We start from the raw sequence: 19,781 nt of genomic DNA on the forward strand, positions 1-19,781 counted from the left end.
TTGTCTCAAGGCTTAAAAGTCCTTCCCTTTATCTACACTGATTGAAGTGGATTTAACAAGTGACATCAATAAGGGATCATAGACATACCAGGTGAAAACTACGTCATGGAACAAGGTGTCCCTAATGTTTTGTATACTCAGTGAGTCACACACTGGCCTTTAAACTGCACAAAGGAGTCAGAATCCAGAAGACAAGTTCACGTTTCAACAAACCAACTGTATTGCACTTTGAACGATTCAAAGTGAAAGACGTCTGAAATACGGACCCAAGAGGAGTCAAAAAAAGATTGAATGAAAAAGACACATCAGTTTATAAATCAATGTAGGTGATGAACTGGTAGTAAGTACCACACCAGAATTATACATGGGAAGTGATGAGCATCCCATACTCAAAATGTGTTATGCTTAGAAGGAACCTTTTATTGTAAAATTTGACATGTTCTTACAGTTGTACATGTATGAAATATTGATTGATTCTCTATTCATTGCAATGGATGGATGGAGAAACATGTTCTTGAATCTGAAGAGTTTCCCCCGCGATTGCCATGATATTATTTCAACAGCTATGGCCATCACAATGATGGTAAACGCGAGCATTCGCCAAACAAGATTGACCTTGAGGAGACCGGCACAAACCTCAATAAATGTATGGGCTGCTGTGAACCTCATTGGACAATTTAATAGTGCGATCTATCAAAATCAATTTGTAGCAATCTCATTGGCAGAACTCAAGTGGATGAGTGAGCTTTGTAATCTTCTTACAAGATCATTAATTACACCCATGTGAAAGGTCTGATGATATGGTACTATGATATGGAAAATATATATTTTTAAACCCTCTGCATATCCGAATAATTGAGTTCAGACTATGATAGCAAGCATCATATTTGTTCAGCCATCATACACGATTCAACAAATATATGCTCTACCCTTCATTAGAAGATGAATTCCAGATCTGAAAATAATTACATGAGCATATGCAGAAAATAACAGAAAGGATTATGATGACACATGAATCAGCCGTAGCACAGCAGGTGGTTAAATGGGTAATGTAGTGCAGTTCAAACCAACAGAACACAACACGTTAAATATTGCTGGACTGTGTGAAAAAAAAGCTGTGCCTCGCAGGCTAGCAGTTGTGGAACATGCGCGTTTGAAGTGGGAGGGCTGCAGTGAGGAGTGGCTGGGTGTGCTAGTAGAAGAAGGCACAGACTCAGACTGGGGATCTCAGGGCAGTACCAGAAACGGGCATCCCAAATGGCACCCTACAGTGTTTCCCCTATACCCATTTGGCAGCCGCTGCCAAACACTGTGAAATGTTTAAATTATGTATTCAATATAGACAAGAAAAATACAACACTTTATGTGTTATTAGTTTAAGCACACTGTGTTGGTCTATTGGTGTGACTTAGATGAAGGTCAGATCAAACTGTATGAAATCCAGGTAATTCCAAAGGGTTCACATACTTCTTCTTGCCACTGTATGTTTGAGTCACTCAGATAACATAAGAGCATGTCTTAAACCATGGCAAAATGTGTATTATTGCAGGAAATTAGCTTTAAAACAAAACATTTCTTTTAGAGGCCAAGAGGGCCTCTAAAAATGTTTGGGAGACAATGCCATTGGCCACGCCCACTACCATGCCCCCCCCCCCCCCCCCCCCCCCCCCCCTCCCTCCTCCCCTACACTAACGATGAGGTCGCAGTGCCTATTTTGGACGCACCCTAGCAGTAAACTCTCCCTATTTGCTCCTATCGGCAGAATCCCTTCTCACTATCCCGCACCGGTTTAGTCATGGCCCATCGGCAGCAGATCTGTAGCCTGACTTGCCTGCGCAGAAATAGCCCATTAAGTGCAGTAAGTGAGAAGGGGATTAAAGCACACGCCAGAATTGGAAGTCCAGATGTCCAAACAGGGACAAGCAGCCAGCATCTAACAGAGGCATTTCACTGCCAGGCTCAATTGGTTTGGATTCTAACCAGGTTTGGGCCCTTCCAGGGTTGGGGTCAATGGCATTTAAATCCATTCAACTTTCTGAATTGAGTGCATTGAAATGGAACTTCCCCAAACAAGGATGAGTGAAAGGAAAGGGGTTCTGCCTAGTCACTGAATGTATTCAACTGAAATGTTTCTTCCACGTTTAACCCAACCCCTCTGAATCAGAGATGTGCGGGGGACTGCCTTAAATCGACATCCAAGTCGTCAGTGCCCAGGGAACAGTGAGGGCCCTGGCAGAGTGGTGCCAGGAAAATAACCTCTCCCTCAACGTCGACAAAATGAAGGAGCTGATTGTGGACTTCATGAAAGAGCAGAGGGAGCACGCCCCTATCCACATCGACAGGAGAAGGTGGAAAGCTTCAAATTCCTCGGCGTTACTTAACCCTGCACCTTAGAGGCTGCTGCACAGGGCATACATAGACATGGAATCAGTGGCCACTTCATAATGGAACACTACTCACTTGAATAATGTTTACATACAGCTTTACTCATGTTAATACTGTATTCTACTCTACTGTATTTTAGTCAATGCCACTCCGACATTGCTCATCCTAATATTTATATATATTTCTTAATTCCATGATTTTACTTTTAGATTTGTGTATTGTTAGATACTACTAGGGGTGGCAGGTAGCCTAGTGGTTAGAGCGTTGGGTCAGTAACCGAAAGGTTGTTGGATCAAATCCTTGAGCTGACAAGGTAAAAATCTGTCATTCTGCCCCTGAACAAGGCAGTTCAGTTTACCTTGACAGCTCGGGGATTCGATCCAACAACCTTTCGGTTACTGGTCCAACACTTCTACCCGCCAGGCTACCTGCCACCCCTATACTAATCAAGCTGTGAGCTATCAGATTGACACATTAGCTATGTAAGGTAGGACAAACAGTATAGCCCTGTGAATTCTGTAAAAAGGGATTCTGCCTTCCCAGGATGCCCCAGAGTGAACCTGTGCCATTTGTTTCTCCTCTGTTTAAGCAACATCGGCAACATTTAACAAAACCGTTGGATATTAAAACGAGAAATAAAATACTTCAACAAGCGCCACCCAAAAAATGTAACACATTCAAAGCCAGCAGTTAAAATGAACAGGAGTTACATATCAGGTTATGCCAGCATTCAATCAGCTTTGTGCCTTTCCAAAAAGGATTTAGAGGTGACGCTTTGGTGAGGACAGGGCAATAATACAGAGAGCTGGCTGACTGATACAGTATATATATATATATATATATATATATATATATACACACACATATACACAATAATACAATTCCTTATAGATGCATCTCCAGGACCAGGAGTGAACAGCCTTGATTGCCTTGCACACATACTTGACTACTGATGACACTGTCAGCCTCCCAACTATGTTTCATGCTTCACCCGAAATGTGCGCTTCAGACAACGGTACACTCCCTCTCATGGATTTAACTCCCTCCAGCAAAATGCTTACACACCAATCCAATGCTTTTAAATCCATGATAGATAGTGTGCAAGTACACACGCCAGGAAAAGTGTGTAGAATTGGTACACAACCACTGTATGCAGTGTGCAGTGTTTATGATTAGGGCTGCGGGGGGTGTGCAACCTGTACCAGCCCATCAGCTCAGCAGTGTACTGTGTATAACTGCTCTGTCCATCATTAAGGCCACTGAAATTTAGGGGACTGAATAAATTTGTGGATTTGTACTCACCCCATTCCACTCTACGCCCATACTCACTTCCTCGACGGTCTCAGAGCCGCTCTCGTACTTGACGCTGGACAGGCTGTCCCGGCTCCTCCGCCTCTCCCTGTCCCCCTCGCCATCCTTTAAGATCTCCACCACACGTGTCTGTTGGATGGGGTCTATGCCCTGGGGGAGGTTCCAAAGATAAATCGCCCCACACACACACACACACACACACACACACACACACCACACACCACACACACACTTTAAGAAATCTGGTACAGATAGGCTGTGAAATTAGAGTGGAATTACAGGGGTGTTATGTGATATTCGTTCCACTGCCTCAGGCATTCTGCTGGTGCATGGAGACAATGGAGCCACTACAGAGACATGGACACTACAATGACAGTTACATGAGAGTGATGTTAGTAGGGATACATGGAGACTATTGACTGTTCCAGTTATAATTAAACCACTTACTGTGTTGATCTGCATCCAAAGCATGGTAGAGAGAGGAAAAAATAGCATGAGATTCTTTGCCCAGCCTATGAGCAGGTAGTGCATACTGTACACACTTACGCAATAGATGTACACTAATAGTTTACTGGTATATGAGGAAATATTTATTCAAATCATACAAGTATTCAAGTATCACAAAAGCATTGTAGCTTTAGGCATATACAGTAACTATAGAAAGTCTACATCCCTCAAACTTTTTTCACATTTTGGGATTGAGATAGATTGAATTGTAATTGTTTTCATTGATCTACACCAAATACTCCATAATGTCAAAGTGATTTCATTTTTTTTTCTTTAACTAAAGTAGTAATTTCATAAGTATTCACCACCTTTGTTTAGACAAAACTAAATTAGTTCAGCAGTCAAATGTGGCTTAAATTCTTTTTTCGCATATGTTGATGTTGGGGTGGTGCTGGAGATGACGAATATGAAGCTGGCATTTTTTTTTAATACATTTCCCTTTAACAAATCACAAGTTATATGTATTGACTGTGTGAAATAGAGATTGACATGATTGTTGAATGACTAACCCTTGCTCTGTCCCCCATACAACAACTGTAAGGTTCCTTGAATATCAAGCACATTCAACTACAAAGACCAGGGAGCTTTTCGAAAGCCTCAGAAGGGCAGTGATTGGTAGATGGGTAACAATAAATCCGACATTGAATATATCTTCAAGCATGGTCAAGTAAATAATTATGCTGTGGATGATGTATTAAACCACCCAGACACATCAGTGATGTCACCATGAGACCATTGGTGATTTTAAAACAGTTCAATGGCTGTGATGGGAGAAAAGAGAATATGGATCAACACATTGTTGTGACTCCAAAATAATGACCTAAATGACAGTGAAAATAACACAAAATATCCCAAGACATGCATAGGTATGAAACAAGGCACTAAATTAATACTGCATTAAACAGAGAAAAGGAATACACTTTTTCTAAATACAAATCTTTATGTTTGGGGCAAATCCAACAACACTGAGTAACTGCCTATTTACAGTATTTTCAAGCATGGTGGTAGATTAATCAGGGTATGGGTATGTTTGACATCGGCAAAGCCTGGGGAGTTTTTCAGGATAAAAATAAACTTGGAGGCAAGCACAGGCAAGATCATAGAGGAAACCCTGCTTCAGTCTGCTTTACACCAGACACTGGGAGAGGAATTCACCTTTCAGCAGGACAACCTACAACAAAGCCAAACCTACACGGTTTCTTACCAATAAGACAGTGAATATTCCTGATTGGCCAATTTACTCTTTTCACTAAAATCTGCTTGAAAATCTATGGCAAGCCTTGAAAATTGCAGTCTAGCCATGATCCCAACACCTTGACAGAGCTTAAAGAATTTTGAAAATAATAATTGGCAAATATTGCACAATACAGGTGTGCAAAGCTCTTATGAGACTGATCCGCTTCCAAAGGTGTTCCTAACATGCATTGACTCAGGGGGGTGAATACTTTAATCTAATCAAAGTATATTCATGTTTTATTTTTTCATTAATCTTTAAGAAATATTTAAATGTTTCATCCACTTTGGAATTAGAGCATATTTTGTGTAGATTGTTGACAAAAAAATTACAATTAAACCCATTTTAACCCCTTAGTGTCCCGAGTTAACAGTGTCATTCGTGGTCATTTGTGTACATTACACACTGTGTGAGTATTTATAGCTACAGTATTATCCTGACCTGCTTGCGGGACCTCATGGCACACTCCTCCAGGGTCTCAGCGGCCTCTAGCTTGCCCTGTCGGCGGTACAGAGCTCCCAGGTTTCTCAAGGTGGTGTTCACTGTCGGGCTAGAGGGCCAACAGACAGCAGTGGTCACTCATAATGATGACAGGTGTGTGTTCAGTAGGGTACACCGTAGTTTTGCAAATTCAGAACATGAGATTAATCTCTTAATAACGCTATGCATAACTGACAAAACTACATTGCCCTGTTATATTGAAACCTTTGAAATACATAATCTCAATGTATGTTTGAATAGGGGCAAGACTAATGACTTCATGTGTTGTCTCCGCTAAGTCATCCAAATTCATGGCTCTTGGCTCACCTGTTCACTTTGCAGGCCTTGTACCAGCCTCCATACTCGCCGTACGGGGTGTTGTCTCTGTGCTTGCCCTGGAATCAAATCAAAGTTATTGGTCGCATACACAGATTTTCCAATGATATCGCAGGTGCAGCGAAATGCTTATGTTACTAGCTCCAACAGTGTAGTAATTAAAGAGAAGTCTTTAAAGGGAGAAGGAGACACGAATGGAAGTGGCAAGAGATGAGTGGAACTTCAGACAGTAACTATAACATTCATGCCGTTAAACAGGTAGGTGTTATAGAGCTCCACCTAGTATGGCCTTAGGTACACATGTGAGATCAACGTAGGCAAATACACAAAACCCACCTTACTCATCTCCTCTCTCTCTTCGGCGTGCATCCAGATGGGTTTGTTCTCAGCTGCAGATAAAGAGAGCACAGACAAACGTATACAGTGCCTTCTGAATACTTTCCGACCGCTTGGACTTGGCCGCCGACCACTTGGACTTTTCCAAATGTTGTTACATTACAGCCTTATTCTGAAATGGATTAACTTCTTATGACTGCAGGGGCAGTATTGAGTAGCTTGGATGAAAGGTGCCCAGAGTAAACTGCCTGCTCCTCAGTCCCAGCTGCGAATATATGCATATTATTGGTATTGGATAGAAAACACTCTGAAGTTCCTAAAAGTGTTTGAATGATGTCTGAGTATAACATAACTCATATGGCAAGGCAAAAACCTGAGAAGAAATCCAAACAGGAAGTGGGAAATCTGAGGTTGGTTGATTTTCAACCCAGCCCCTATTGAATACACAGTGGGATATTGGTTGTTGCACTTCCTAAGGCTTCCACTAGATGTCAACAGTCTTTAGAAACTTGTTTGAAAATTCTACTGTGATGTGGGACCGAATGAGTCGGAGGTCTGCCAGCAGTCACACGCTGGTCACGCACATTTCACATGAGGGAGCTGCGTTCCTTTGCTTTTCTGAAGGCAAAGGAATTCCCCGGTTGGAATATTATTGAAGTTTTATGTTAAAAACATCCTAAAGATTGATTCCATATATCGTTTGACATGTTTCTACGGACAGTAACGGAACTTTTTGACATTTCGTCTGCAACTAGGGAACGCACTTCATGACTTTGGATTTGTTTACCAAACGTGCTAACAAAAGTAGCTCTTTGGACAAAAATGGACATTATCGAACAAATCAAACATTTAATGTAGAACTGGGATTCCTGGGAGTGCATTCTGATGAAGATCAAAGGTAAGTGAATATTTATAATGCTATTTATGACGAATGTTGACTATCCAATATGGTGGATATCTTTTTGGCTGCTTTGTCTGAATACTGTACTCAGATTATTGCATGGTTTGCTTTTTCCATAAAGCTTTTTTGAAATCTGACACAGCGGTTGCATTTAAGGAGAAGTGTATCTACAGTTCCATGTCCAATAATTGTATTTTCATCGACATTTATAATGAGTATTTCTGTAAAATGTGGCTCTCTGCAATATCACCGGATGTTTTTGGAACTAGTGAACATAAAGCGCCAATGTATACTGATATTTTTTTATATAAATATGCACCTTATCGAACAAAACATACATATATTGTGTAACATGAAGTCCTATGAGTGTCATCTGATGAAGATCAAAGGTTAGTGATTCATTTGATCTCTATTTGTGCTTTTTGTGACTCCTCTCTTTGGCTGGAAAAATGGCTGTGTTTTTCTGTGGCTTGGCTCTGACTTAACATCATCGTTTGTGGTGCTTTCGCTGTAAAGCCTATTTGAAAATTGGACACTGTAGTGAGATTAACAAGATTACCTTTAAAATTGTATAAAATACATGTATGTTTGAGGAATTTTAATTATGAGACTTCTGTTGTTTGAATTTGGCGCTATGCACTTTCACTGGCTGTTGTCATATCAATCCCGCAGCCCTAAGAAGTTAAAAACTTCAGCAATCTACACACAATACCCCATAATGACAAAGCAAAAACAGTGTTACAAACACACACACAGTTCAGACCCTTTGCTATGAGACTCAAAATTGAACTCCGGTGCATCCTGTTTGCATTGATCAACATTGAGATGTTCTTACAATTTGGAGTCCACCTGTGGTAAATTTAATTGATTGGACATGATTTAGAAAAGCACACCTGTCTATATAAAGGTCCCACAGTTGACAGCGCATGTCAGAGCAAAAACCAAGCCATGAGGTCGAAGGAATTGTCCATAGAGCTAAGAGACAGGATCGTGTCGAGGAACAGATCTGGGGAAGGGTACCAGAACATTTATGCAGTATTGAACGTCCCCAAAAACACAGTGGCCTCCCATCATTCTTAAATGGAAGCAGTTTGGAACAACCAAGACTCTTCCTAGAGCTGGCCGCCCGGCTAAACTGAGCAATTGGGGGAGATGGGCCTTGGTCAGGGAGGTGGCCAAGAACCGATGGACACTGACAGAGCTCCAGAGTTCCTCTGTGGAGATGTCAGAACTTTCCAAAAGGACAACCATCTCTGCAGCACTCCACCAATAAGGCCTTTATGGTGGAGTGGTCAGACGGAAGCCACTACTCAGTAAAAGGCACATGATAGCCCACTTGGAGTTTGCCAAAATACACCTAAAGACTCTCAGACTACAAGAAAAAAGATTATCTTGAACTCTTTGGCCTGAATGCCAAGCGTCACGTCTGGAGAAACCTGGTACCATTCGTACGGTGTAGCATGGTGGTGGCAGCATCATACTGTGGAAATGTTTTTCAGAGGCAGGGACTGGGAGACTAGTCAGGAGCGGGGCAAAGATGAACGGAGAAAAGTCCAGAGAACTCCTTGTGAAAACCTGCTCCAGAGCTCTCAGGACCTCAGACTGGGGCGAAGGTTTACCTTCCAACAGGACAACAACCCTAAGCACATAGCCAAGACAACGCAGAAGTGGCTTTGGGACAATTCTCTGAATGTCCCAGCCAGAGCCCGGACATGAACCCGATTGAACATCTTTGAAGAGAACTGAAAATAGCTCTGCAGCGATGCTCCCCATCCAACCTGACAGAGCTTGAGAGGATCTGCAGAGAATAACGTGAGAAACTCCAAATACAGGTGTGCCAAGCTTGTAGCATCATACCCAGAAGACTTCAGGCTGCCAAAAGGTGCTTCAACAAAGTACTGAGTAAAGGGTCAGAATATACTTAAGTAAATGTAATATTTCCCCCTCAAATTATACATTTGCAAAAATGTCTAAAAATACATTTTTGCTTTGTCATTATGGGGTAGTGTGTGTAGATTGACGAGGGGGGGAACTATTTAATCCATTTCAGAGAAGGCTATAACGTAACAGAATGTGGAGAAAGTCTCTGATAGTTTTCAGACCCCTAATGCACTGTATATGCTCTGAGGACCAGGCAGTGCACCTCTCATTTCTATTCTTTAAAGTGTGTGACGCAGCACTCTTCAGACGGAATAAAAGCTGTCATTTTAAAGTGTCATTGTTTCAAACCAATAGGTATTCTGAACTATTAACGATCAAGACTTGGGACTTTCACAAGAAATTGACTGTACCATTAACATTTCTCCTAGAGATTAAATGTAACCTGCTAAATACAGTTGCTCTCATTGAAACTGGACCAATCAAGTAAGTTATGTTGCAAATTGAGACAGAGGTCACAAATATAGTCCATTTTAAGAATAAAAAGACAAAGATAATATATGGCACATGGTAAAATTGTTATACTGCACCTACTTTGTCTAAACTTCACGAAACCAACAGAAACAAAGAGAGCCTTGTCCCAATTCATGAACAAGCCTCGAGGCAATTTCGAGAATCCACCAAACTCTTTTAGTTTTGCTCTGTCAGCGTTAATGTTCCCTTGTGCCAAGTCGCACTCTTTCTATTTTTGTACCAAAGCGACATTCCAAAGTAGGATATCGAATCGCTTGAGGCAGACCATTAAATAGCAGAGTTTAACCAAGTTTATTGTAAAAAGAATAAGAGCAAGGAAAGTTCATGTTAAACCAGGAAAACCCCTCTTTATTTTGTTCAGAATGGTCTCTTGAAAAATCCTATCCTGGTGGGCGAGCCTTGCCTTGACGAACCAACGTCACTGTTTAGAACACTGTCCATTTTTTAACCCTGTGTCCGTCAGTGACCCTGTTAGCTGGGGAAAGACGAGCAGTAAGACAAGAGGCATATCGAGAAGATTTGCATGTTGTAAAAACATGACATCTTTCTAAGGGAGCCCTGCCCTACCACCTCCATCAGTTCTGCTCATATCTTGATTATGGAAAACTACAGGTAAATGCCAAAATATTGGAAACACTTGAATAAATTAGGAATACAAAGTATATTGAAAGCAGGTGCTTCCACACAGGTATGGTTCCAGAGTTAATTAAGCAATTAACATCCCATCATGCTTAGGGTCATGTATAAAAATGCCGGGCAGGCCATTCATTTTAGCTACTATGGCTATGCCACCAAAGGATCACAAATCCCCCATCCACAGGGCACGGGTGGTCATTGAATGGTTTGATGAGCATGAACACAGTGGAAACCATATAACATGGCTGTCTCAGTCACCAGATCTCAACACAACTGAACACTTCTGGGAGATTCTGGAGTGGTGCCTGAGACAGTGTTTTCCACCACAATCAACAAAACACCAAATTATGGACTTTCTTATGGAAAAATAGTGTTGCATCCCTCCAGTAGAGTTCCAGACATTTGTATAAATCTATGCCAAGGTGCATTTAAGCTGGCTCATGGTGGCCTAACACCCTAAGACATTAAGACACTATTATTATTTGACCCTGCTGGTCATCTATGAACATCTTGGCCATGTTCTGTTATAATCTCCACCCGGCACAGCCAGAAGAGGACTGGCCACCCCTCGTAGCCTGGTTCCTCTCTAGGTTCTGGCCTTTCTAGGGTGCTTCTACACCTGCATTGCTTGCTATTTGGGGTTTTAGGCTGGGTTTCTGTACAGCACTTAGTGACATCAGCTGATGTAAGAAGGGCTTTATAAATACATTTGATTGATTGACTTTGTTGGGGTTTCCTTTATTTGGGCAGTTACCTGTATATTCCCCTTCTGAGGTAAGAGCTTCATTGAAAAGCATTGACGTAGGAAATGCAATTTGGCTCATATCCAACCTTAATTGACTCCACCATATACATTCCTCCTACAGATAACCATTAACTTCTGGTGTAACAACCAGACTGTGGACCTCCTTTCCATAGGTTCCCTGATGATTAACAATATATCAAATCAGAACCCATCAGATGCGTTGGATCATACAGTAGAACTCAGTTCTTCTTACCATCGACAGATCCAAATTCTTTCTCATGGGCACGGGTCAGAATCTCTTTGTACAGAATCTCAGCCTCTTTGTATTTCCCCTGCTTGAGAAAGCAGGATGCCTGGAGAGAAAAGAGGAGAGAAAAAAGGTATCAATGTTGTATCAAAATGAGGGTATTGAATCACACTGTGTTCCCTGAAAGAACATGGCCAATCCATCCATCCACATATTTCCCCAGTGTAGATCAGGGGCTCATGAACAATGATATAGCACTGCTGCACCTGCCTCTGGGTCTCAATACAACACCTCAATGAATCATAAAGCAGACAAGATATGAATGGGCGGACGAGACTAGCTTACGGGACTCTGAAAGCTGGCGGAGAATAGACAAAGCTCTAGTGACCTTGTGCAGTGCACCAGTTTGCTTTACATACTAATTGAGACCGTTTTCCCACTTTTTAGAGCGACAAGTTCAATTAACTACAAAGCAAAGGTGCCATTGTGTGTCAATCATGCTTTGAATGTGAAGCAAAATCTAAAAGTATCCAATATAGATGGTTCATCCTGACTGAATAAAATTCTGTGTCTTTCAGAATACGAACGTTGAAACTCCACAGCTGAATGTGAAGTGATGCTTCTATCTATCAAAACTCTGGGCAAGCATCTTAAGCATCTACAACTGTAATTACAAGCCACTCCCACAGGAACATAACTAATCTAGGGACACAGAAACCCTGACTCTAACCAAACATGCAAATTCAAACTAATCCACACATGGTTTATATGGGTGTGATTTTGTAAGTGAATGACTATGCACATGATCATTTGTTTTCTAATTGGACAAGTCCAGGTAGTCCCTCTCCCTGTTTCAGTAAATTTTATTTGGTTTGGTGCCTATTGAACACCACCCGAGTGTTGCCCAGTAGTACTCACCAGGTTGTTCTTGGTCTTGGCCACATTGGCATCGTCGGGACCCAGTCTGCACTCATAGATCTCCAGGGCGCGGCAGTAGTAGTACTCCACCTCTTCATACTTGCCCTGGTTCTGACACAGCAGGGCCAGGTTGTTCAGCTGCTTAGCCACATCTGGGTGGTCCTTGCCCAGCACCTGAGAGGGACAAAAACATAAGAGGTATTGTATTTATATGTTGTCTGGCAACCAGGAAGGTCAATACAGTATCCATGTAATTATCTATGTGGTTGCATGAACGAATCACTTAATTAAAATGGCAAAATAACAGAAATTCAACCAAAACCGTTATAAAACGGTCAAATAACAACTGCCAAAACATTAACACAAGTCAGTAGCTTTTTCTAAGCATATTATACAACTATCTTAGTGCTGCAGGCAGAGAGCTTAACTGTTTTGTTGTTTAACATTCAAGTATGTCTCAACCTTTGATTGTGTTCTAATCTGCTTAATTAAATAATATCCCCAAGTCTCTTCCAGCAGTCAACATAAGGTTTCTCCACTCAAAAGAAGCAAATCTAATAAAACCCAGATCAATATGGAGCGAGCTGTTTGGGGCTCTGAGGCACAGAACGTATCTGCTACGTTACGGCCGCACTGTTCTTTCTCTCTTTTCTTCCAAACCCCTCTCTCCTCCCTGGTAATTATAATCATCACGTCACAGGAATATATTCTGCGAGAGTTTCTATCAGAACTGAAGCCTAGATAAGTGTGTGTTTTCAGGTTATCTGAGCAATATTATGTCAGGGTAGCAATAGATAAGAGGTCCAGGGATATGATCTACCTTTTCTCTTATCTCCAAAGCTCTCTTGCACAGTGGCTCGGCCTCCTTGTACTTGCCCCTCTTTCCATAGAGCACGGCCAGGTTGTTGAGTGTAGCAGCAACCTGGATGACAGGAACAAACACACACAACAAGGATTAGACTACTTGGAGTTGTCACTAACCAGTAACCATTTTTATATAATATCAATATTTCCATCTATGTCATCAGGTGATGTATCAAGACCATAACATGGATATTGCCCAGTCTAACATGTTTTAGCTATCCGTCACTTGGGTCTGGTATAAGTGAGATTCCTATAGCCAACAGTGTTTTCATTAGTTTGTCTAGAGGACCAGGGAGAGAGAGGGAGGGGGAGTTCGGGGCATGGCACCTAGCGCATGCTTCAAATTGAAGAATAAGGGTTGGAGGAAGTCAACAAAAACATAGTCATCCTTCCTTTGTCTTGACTACACCAGCAGCATACGAGTCTTTGTCCCAAATGGCACCCTACATAAAGCACTCTAGGGGCCCTGGTCAAAAGTATTGTACTAAATAGAGAATAGGGTTCCATTTGGGATGCAGCCGATTGTTATGGATCATTCTCATGGATGTTGATGAAGTGGTCATAAACACCTAAGGACCATTTCTCTGTGTGTGAGGTTGTTTTGGAAATGCATTAGTTGTGGGTTTAGGTGAAAGGGTATTGAACAGTTGTGATTGATGACCCTCAGGTAAGAGACTAGCAACATAAATCCATATCAGGAATTGATGTGGATAAAGCAAGAAATGCATATACAGACGTAGTGTGGGACGGTAAGTAAGGCGGGCTTGTACATTATTGGCTCCCCAGTGACAAAGCTCACCAAGCCATTCTGGCTATTATAAACTAACACCCGATGACAAATCTTTTTATTCCACATATGGGTCAGTCTGTCCACATAGTGTGGTTGTCATGAAGAGGGTCCTTGCTTACAGCAGGGTGGTCTTTGCCGAGAGTCTTCTCCCGGATGGACAGAGCGTCGTTGAGCAGATGGGCAGCCTCTTTGTATTTGTTCTGATCCCTAGAGAGAGGGAGAGCGCGAGATCCAATATAATCTCAGCATACAAGCACACCGCAAAGTCATAATGCGCCGTCTTCACTGCATGCATTGAAATGCAGAAATTAAGCCAGTATAGTATATAAGCAATGAAGGATTAATACTACAAATCCTACAAATACTGCAAATAGGAAAACCTAGCAAGGCAAACTGAACAAAATAACAGGAAAACCATGCAGCATTGTCCCTAGGCACAAACAAAATGGAAGAAAACTGAATGAAACAGGGTGGGACTTTGTAGTCTTGTCCAATATAAAAACTTGTTACAAAACACTTTAAAGGCCCAGTGCAGTCAAAATGTAGTCTTTCCTGTGTTTTGCATGATATTGTACAACTGCTGATGAAACTAACAGTAAAAGTGTGAGAACATTTGATCAGTGTTATTTCTTGATAGTTGCCAGTTGAAAATACAAATTTACACAGGACCTACACAGGACCTTCTAATCAGCAGGTTTGCATGGGCAGGAGTGACATCACCATGCGGTAAATTGGTTAACAGGCCAATAAGAGTTCCAAACCACTGCCAATAACATAGTTTTCAGTTTGCCCCTCCCAACTCAGACTACTCTCAGACTGTCCTAGCTAAATTCTTGCATGAGAAAAGTGTCATGTTAAAAAGCTATTTACGCCCATTTTAAAGTAAGGTACTTCAATTGTTATCCAGAAATGATTTGATTTAGAAAAAAATGTCTGCATTGGGTCTTTAAATCATTGTCTGCTAGATGCCCTAATGAACACGACCCTGATATAGATCACGAGAATGCCAGGCCTCACCTGTAGACAAGGGCCAGTATATTGAGCATGGTGGCGACATCAGGGTGGTCGTGTCCGGAGGTCTTCTCCAGGTCCTCCAGGGCCTGTTTGCAGAGGGGCACGGCCACCTCGTAGCGCCCCTGGGAGGCATACTGGATCACCAGATTGTGGAGGGTCCTCAGGCGGGCTGGGATCTCATAGCCTCCCTGTTGGGCTGCGGCCACCGCAGCACTGTTGTGCTGGTGCTGCACTGTGGGGGTGAAGGAAGGAGGGGACACAGAGCATGTCAACAAGAAGACGAAGGACACTGTTACCAATAACAAGGTCAACCGAACAGTGCAGTGAAAGTGAAAGACTGAAATGTTGCCACAATAAACAATGTGCAGAGGTAATTGTGTGTGTGTGTGTGTGTGTGTGAGGGAGAAATCTTTTCTACAACAGTGCATTTTTTTTTATTGCAGTTGAGTAGCAGAACTCCAATAATACATTACAAGCCAAGGATCTACAATTATATCTAAGACTGTGTCCCAAATGGCAGCCTATGGGCCCTTGTCAAAAGTAGTGCACTTGATAGGGTTGAGGGTAGGCTGACATTGTTATCCTTTATTTAACCACAGAGGTCACATTGAGATTAACATCTCGTTTACATTTGGGAAGCATCCTAAAAAGTACAGAGATGTCATGGACGGCTAGTAATGATGTCAATGGTTCTTACTGCCTTGGCCTTGCTCCTCTTCATCGTTGGGGAAGAGATCATCCAGAGAGTCCTTTGGTGGCTCGCCGTCCTTCTCCTCCTGCTGAGATACACATCACCAGTCATTAGCCCAATTAACACAAGCACTCGACTACCATGAACAGCCACGTAAAATCTGAATATTATATTGTGATGGAGTAAGAGCAATGTAAAATCTGAATATTATATTGTGATCGAGTGAGGGTGTGTGTGTGATGGCCGGTATATTCCTGCTTGTTGGCTACATCTGCTGGCCAGGAGAGAGGGTGGCCCGGAATGGTAAGAGCCTAATTAACCACACCTGAATATAATTAGCTTGGAGGTTGGGTGGTGGCTGTTTTTAACCTGGCTTTGGCCAGATCTGCTTGTGTCCCTGGAGCAGCAAGAGCTGAAATGCTGAGCCCTCTAATGCGGAGAGGGATATCAGACCCAACGAGACAAGAACCAACCGGACGTTACTTGGCAGTAGACCTGACCCCAGTAAGAACAAGACTGCTAGATTTCTGTTTTATATGCCGGCAAACAGCTTTGCTGTCCAGTAGCAGAGACGGACCGGAGGAATCATGTAGAAAGGCTTGGTTTTGATTCTGTTTTTGGTTTATATTCTGTTAATGAATAAAAGTCCTGGGTAGTTTCCCTGGAGAAAAGGTCCACCTTGGTCTAAGCTTGTGCTACTTCACATTATCGTCACTTGTGGGCCAGCCCGGCACCCCTGACCGCTACACTGGTGGAGAATACCTCTTGCCTCAGAGAACCGCAACATGGGAGGGTTGGCCCGAGAGCACCTGGGCTGGGCTGCATGGACCCTTCCTGGCTAGAGATGCACACCGGTCCTACTATGACCTATCAGATGATCAAGCTAAAAGGTAACAAGGTGGTTAGGCAGCAATTCTGGCGCAGCATGGCTACACGTTGATTAGCCAGGTCTTGGAGTTCCATGAATGGACCTTTGTCCCCATCCAGTCAGTTAGGGCCCAGATGCACTACCTTATGTGGCTGGCGAAGGCCTGTTTGCAGAGTGACCCCTCAGGGCCTAGTGTGGAGGAGAGTGGTAATGGACCACTTCCTACGGGCCAAGAAGGTGGCCAGCCAGGGCAATCCACAATCCATGTACCAACTAGTCCTCCTAGTGGAGTGCCACCAGACCACAATGGATATGCTGAAAGCTGGTAAGACAGACAAGACTGAGGGCTCCCAAGCGAGGAGCCAGGTCACTGAAGTAGATGGAAAGATGATCCCTGGGGTGAGCGAATTAAGATATCCTTGATTTGTGATTAAGAGGCAGCTATTGTATTATGCTAAATAAGTCAATTCTAAAGTTAACGAACTGTTATTGGTCCAAAGGCAGTATGACCCCACCATATTGCAAATTATCCAACTCTGATGTCCTTGGAGGCAATCTGGGGGTCCAGAAGACAAAGGACAGGATCCTCTGGCGCTTCTACTGGCTGGGAGTAGTAAGAGCCATGGGGGACTATTGTCCGTTGTGTCCCGAATGGAAACTCAGTGCATCTAAAGCACACATCCTCTAATCCCTCTTCTTATTATAGATGTCCCCTTTGAGAGAATCACAACGGACCTGCTGGGGCCCCTGGTGAAGTCCACCAAAGGGCACCAATAGATCCTGGTGATTCTAGACTATGCCACCCACTAACCATAGGCCATTCCCATAAGAACTATAACCTCGAAAGGGATTGCCAAGGGACTGGTGTTGTTCTTCAGACGAGTTGCCTGTCCGCACAGAAGCAGCTCGAAAGGAGGTTGCAATCAACACGCAGCTTACAAAACTACAGCGGCAAGAGATGGGGGAACTAGTGGACCAGAGCAGGGACCTCTCTCCCTTCCCAGGGTGCACAACCTTGAAGCACCACCACATCCACACAGAACCCAGAAAGGAAACATTATGGCCTTATAGGGTCCTAGAGGCCAGACTGGAGGCCATCAAAAAGGAGGACCACCAGATGCTAAAGAAAGGGAATTATCGAGCCGTCCCAGAGTATATAGTGCAGCCTCATCTTCTTAGTGCCAAAGCTGGACGGGTCAGTAAGGTTTTGCAAGGACTTGCGCAGCAACTCACTGCCTTCCTGAAGACAAACAAAGTATACGAAATGCTTCAGTCTGGTTTTAGACCCCATCATAGCACTGAGACTGCACTTGTGAAGGTGGTAAATTACCATTTAATGGCATCAGACCGAGGCTCTGCATCTGTCCTCGTGCTCCTAGACCTTAGTGCTGCTTTTGATACCATCGATCACCACATTCTTTTGGAGAGATTGGAAACCCAAATTGGTCTACACGGACAAGTTCTGGCCTGGTTTAGATCTTATCTGTCGGAAAGATATCAGTTTGTCTCTGTGAATAGTTTGTCCTCTCACAAATCAACTGTAAATTCCGGTGTTCCTCAAGGTTCCGTTTTAGGACCACTATTGTTTTCTTTATATATTTTACCTCTTGGGGATGTCATTCGAAAACATAAATGTTAACTTTCACTGCTATGCGGATGACACACAGCTGTACATTTCAATGAAACATGGTGAATCCCCAAAATTGCCCTCGCTAGAAGCATGTGTTTCAGACATTCAGGAAGTGGATGGCTGCAAATTTTCTACTTTTAAACTCAGACAAAACAGAGATGCTTGTTCTAGGTCCCAAGAAACAAAAGAGATCTTCTGTTGAATCTGACAATTAATCTTAATGGTTGTACAGTCGTCTCAAATAAAACTGAAGGACCCTGGCGTTACTCTGGACCCTGATCTCCCTTTTGACGAACATATCAAGACTGTTTCAAGGACAGCTTTTTTCCATCTACGTAACATTGCAAAAATCAGAAACTTTCGGTCCAAAAATGATGCAGAAAAATGTATCCATGCTTTTGTCACTTCTAGGTTAGACTACTGCAATGCTCTACTTTCCGGCTACCCGGATAAAGCACTAAATAAACTTCAGTTAGTGCTAAATACGGCTGCTAGAACCCTGACTAGAACCAAAAAATGTGATCATATTACTCCAGTGCTAGCCTCCCTACACTGGCTTCCTGTCAAGGCAAGGGCTGATTTCAAGGTTTTACTGCTAACCTACAAAGCATTGCATGGGCTTGCTCCTACCTATCTCTCTGATTTGGTCCTGCCGTACATACCTACACGTACGCTGCGGTCACAAGACGCAGGCCTCCTAATTGTCCCTAGAATTTCTAAGCAAACAGCTGGAGGCAGGGCTTTCTCCTATAGAGCTCAATTTGTATGGAATGGTCTGCCTACCCATGTGAGAGACGCAAACTCGGTCTCAACCTGTAAGTCTTTACTGAAGACTCATCTCTTCAGTGAGTCATATGATTGAGTGTATTCTGGCCCAGGAGTGTGAAGGTGAACGAAAAGGCTCTGGAGCAACGAACCGCCCTTGCTGTCTCTGCCTGGCCGGTTCCTCTCTTTCCACTGGGATTCTCTGCCTCTAACCCTATTACAGGGGCTGAGTCACTGGCTTACTTGGGCTCTTTCATACCGTCCCTAGGAGGGGTGCGTCACTTGAGTGGGTTGAGTCACTGATGTGATCTTCCTGTCTGGGTTGGCTCCCCCCCTTGGGTTGTGCCGTGGTGGAGATCTTTGTGGGCTATACTCGGCCTTGTCTCAGGATGGTAAGTTGGTGGTTGAAGATATCCCTCTAGTGGTGTGGGGGCTGTGCTTTGGCAAAGTGGGTGGGGTTACATCCTTCCTGTTTGGCCCTGTCCGGGGGTGTCCTCGGATGGGGCCACAGTGTCTCCTGACCCCTCCTGTCTCAGCCTCCAGTATTTATGCTGCAGTAGTGTGTGTCAGGGGGCTAGGGTCAGTTTGTTATATCTGGAGTACTTCTCCTGTCCTATCCGGTGTCCTGTGGGAATTTAAGTATGCTCTCTCTAATTCTCACTTTCTTTCTCTCTCGGAGGACCTGAGCCTCAGGACTACCTGACATGATAA

The 19,781-nt window shown here is 43.1% G+C and overlaps 1 protein-coding gene across 14 annotated transcripts in view; it reads right to left on the bottom strand.

The window, feature by feature from the left end:
* The window catches only part of LOC139409486 (kinesin light chain 1-like), a 54,851-nt gene that overhangs the window by 10,743 nt on the left and 24,327 nt on the right, over positions 1–19,781 (bottom strand). For 4 of the 14 annotated variants that reach the window (XM_071154714.1, XM_071154697.1, XM_071154725.1 and 1 more), the window contains exons 4-13: positions 15,814–15,895; positions 15,120–15,348; positions 14,222–14,309; positions 13,269–13,370; positions 12,449–12,622; positions 11,537–11,636; positions 6,590–6,642; positions 6,245–6,312; positions 5,879–5,987; positions 3,688–3,846 (exon numbers count right to left, since the gene is read on the bottom strand). In XM_071154714.1, the coding sequence (XP_071010815.1) occupies positions 3,688–3,846; positions 5,879–5,987; positions 6,245–6,312; positions 6,590–6,642; positions 11,537–11,636; positions 12,449–12,622; positions 13,269–13,370; positions 14,222–14,309; positions 15,120–15,348; positions 15,814–15,895 (1,164 nt within the window). Of the gene's footprint in view, positions 1–3,687; positions 3,847–5,864; positions 5,988–6,244; positions 6,313–6,589; positions 6,643–11,536; positions 11,637–12,448; positions 12,623–13,268; positions 13,371–14,221; positions 14,310–15,119; positions 15,349–15,813; positions 15,896–19,781 lie in introns of all 14 variants that reach the window. The other 10 variants (XR_011634414.1, XR_011634415.1, XR_011634411.1 and 7 more) reach the window with 7 other exon arrangements.

This window comes from Oncorhynchus clarkii, chromosome 1 (assembly GCF_045791955.1).
Source record: "Oncorhynchus clarkii lewisi isolate Uvic-CL-2024 chromosome 1, UVic_Ocla_1.0, whole genome shotgun sequence".
Lineage (NCBI taxonomy): Eukaryota > Metazoa > Chordata > Actinopteri > Salmoniformes > Salmonidae > Oncorhynchus > Oncorhynchus clarkii.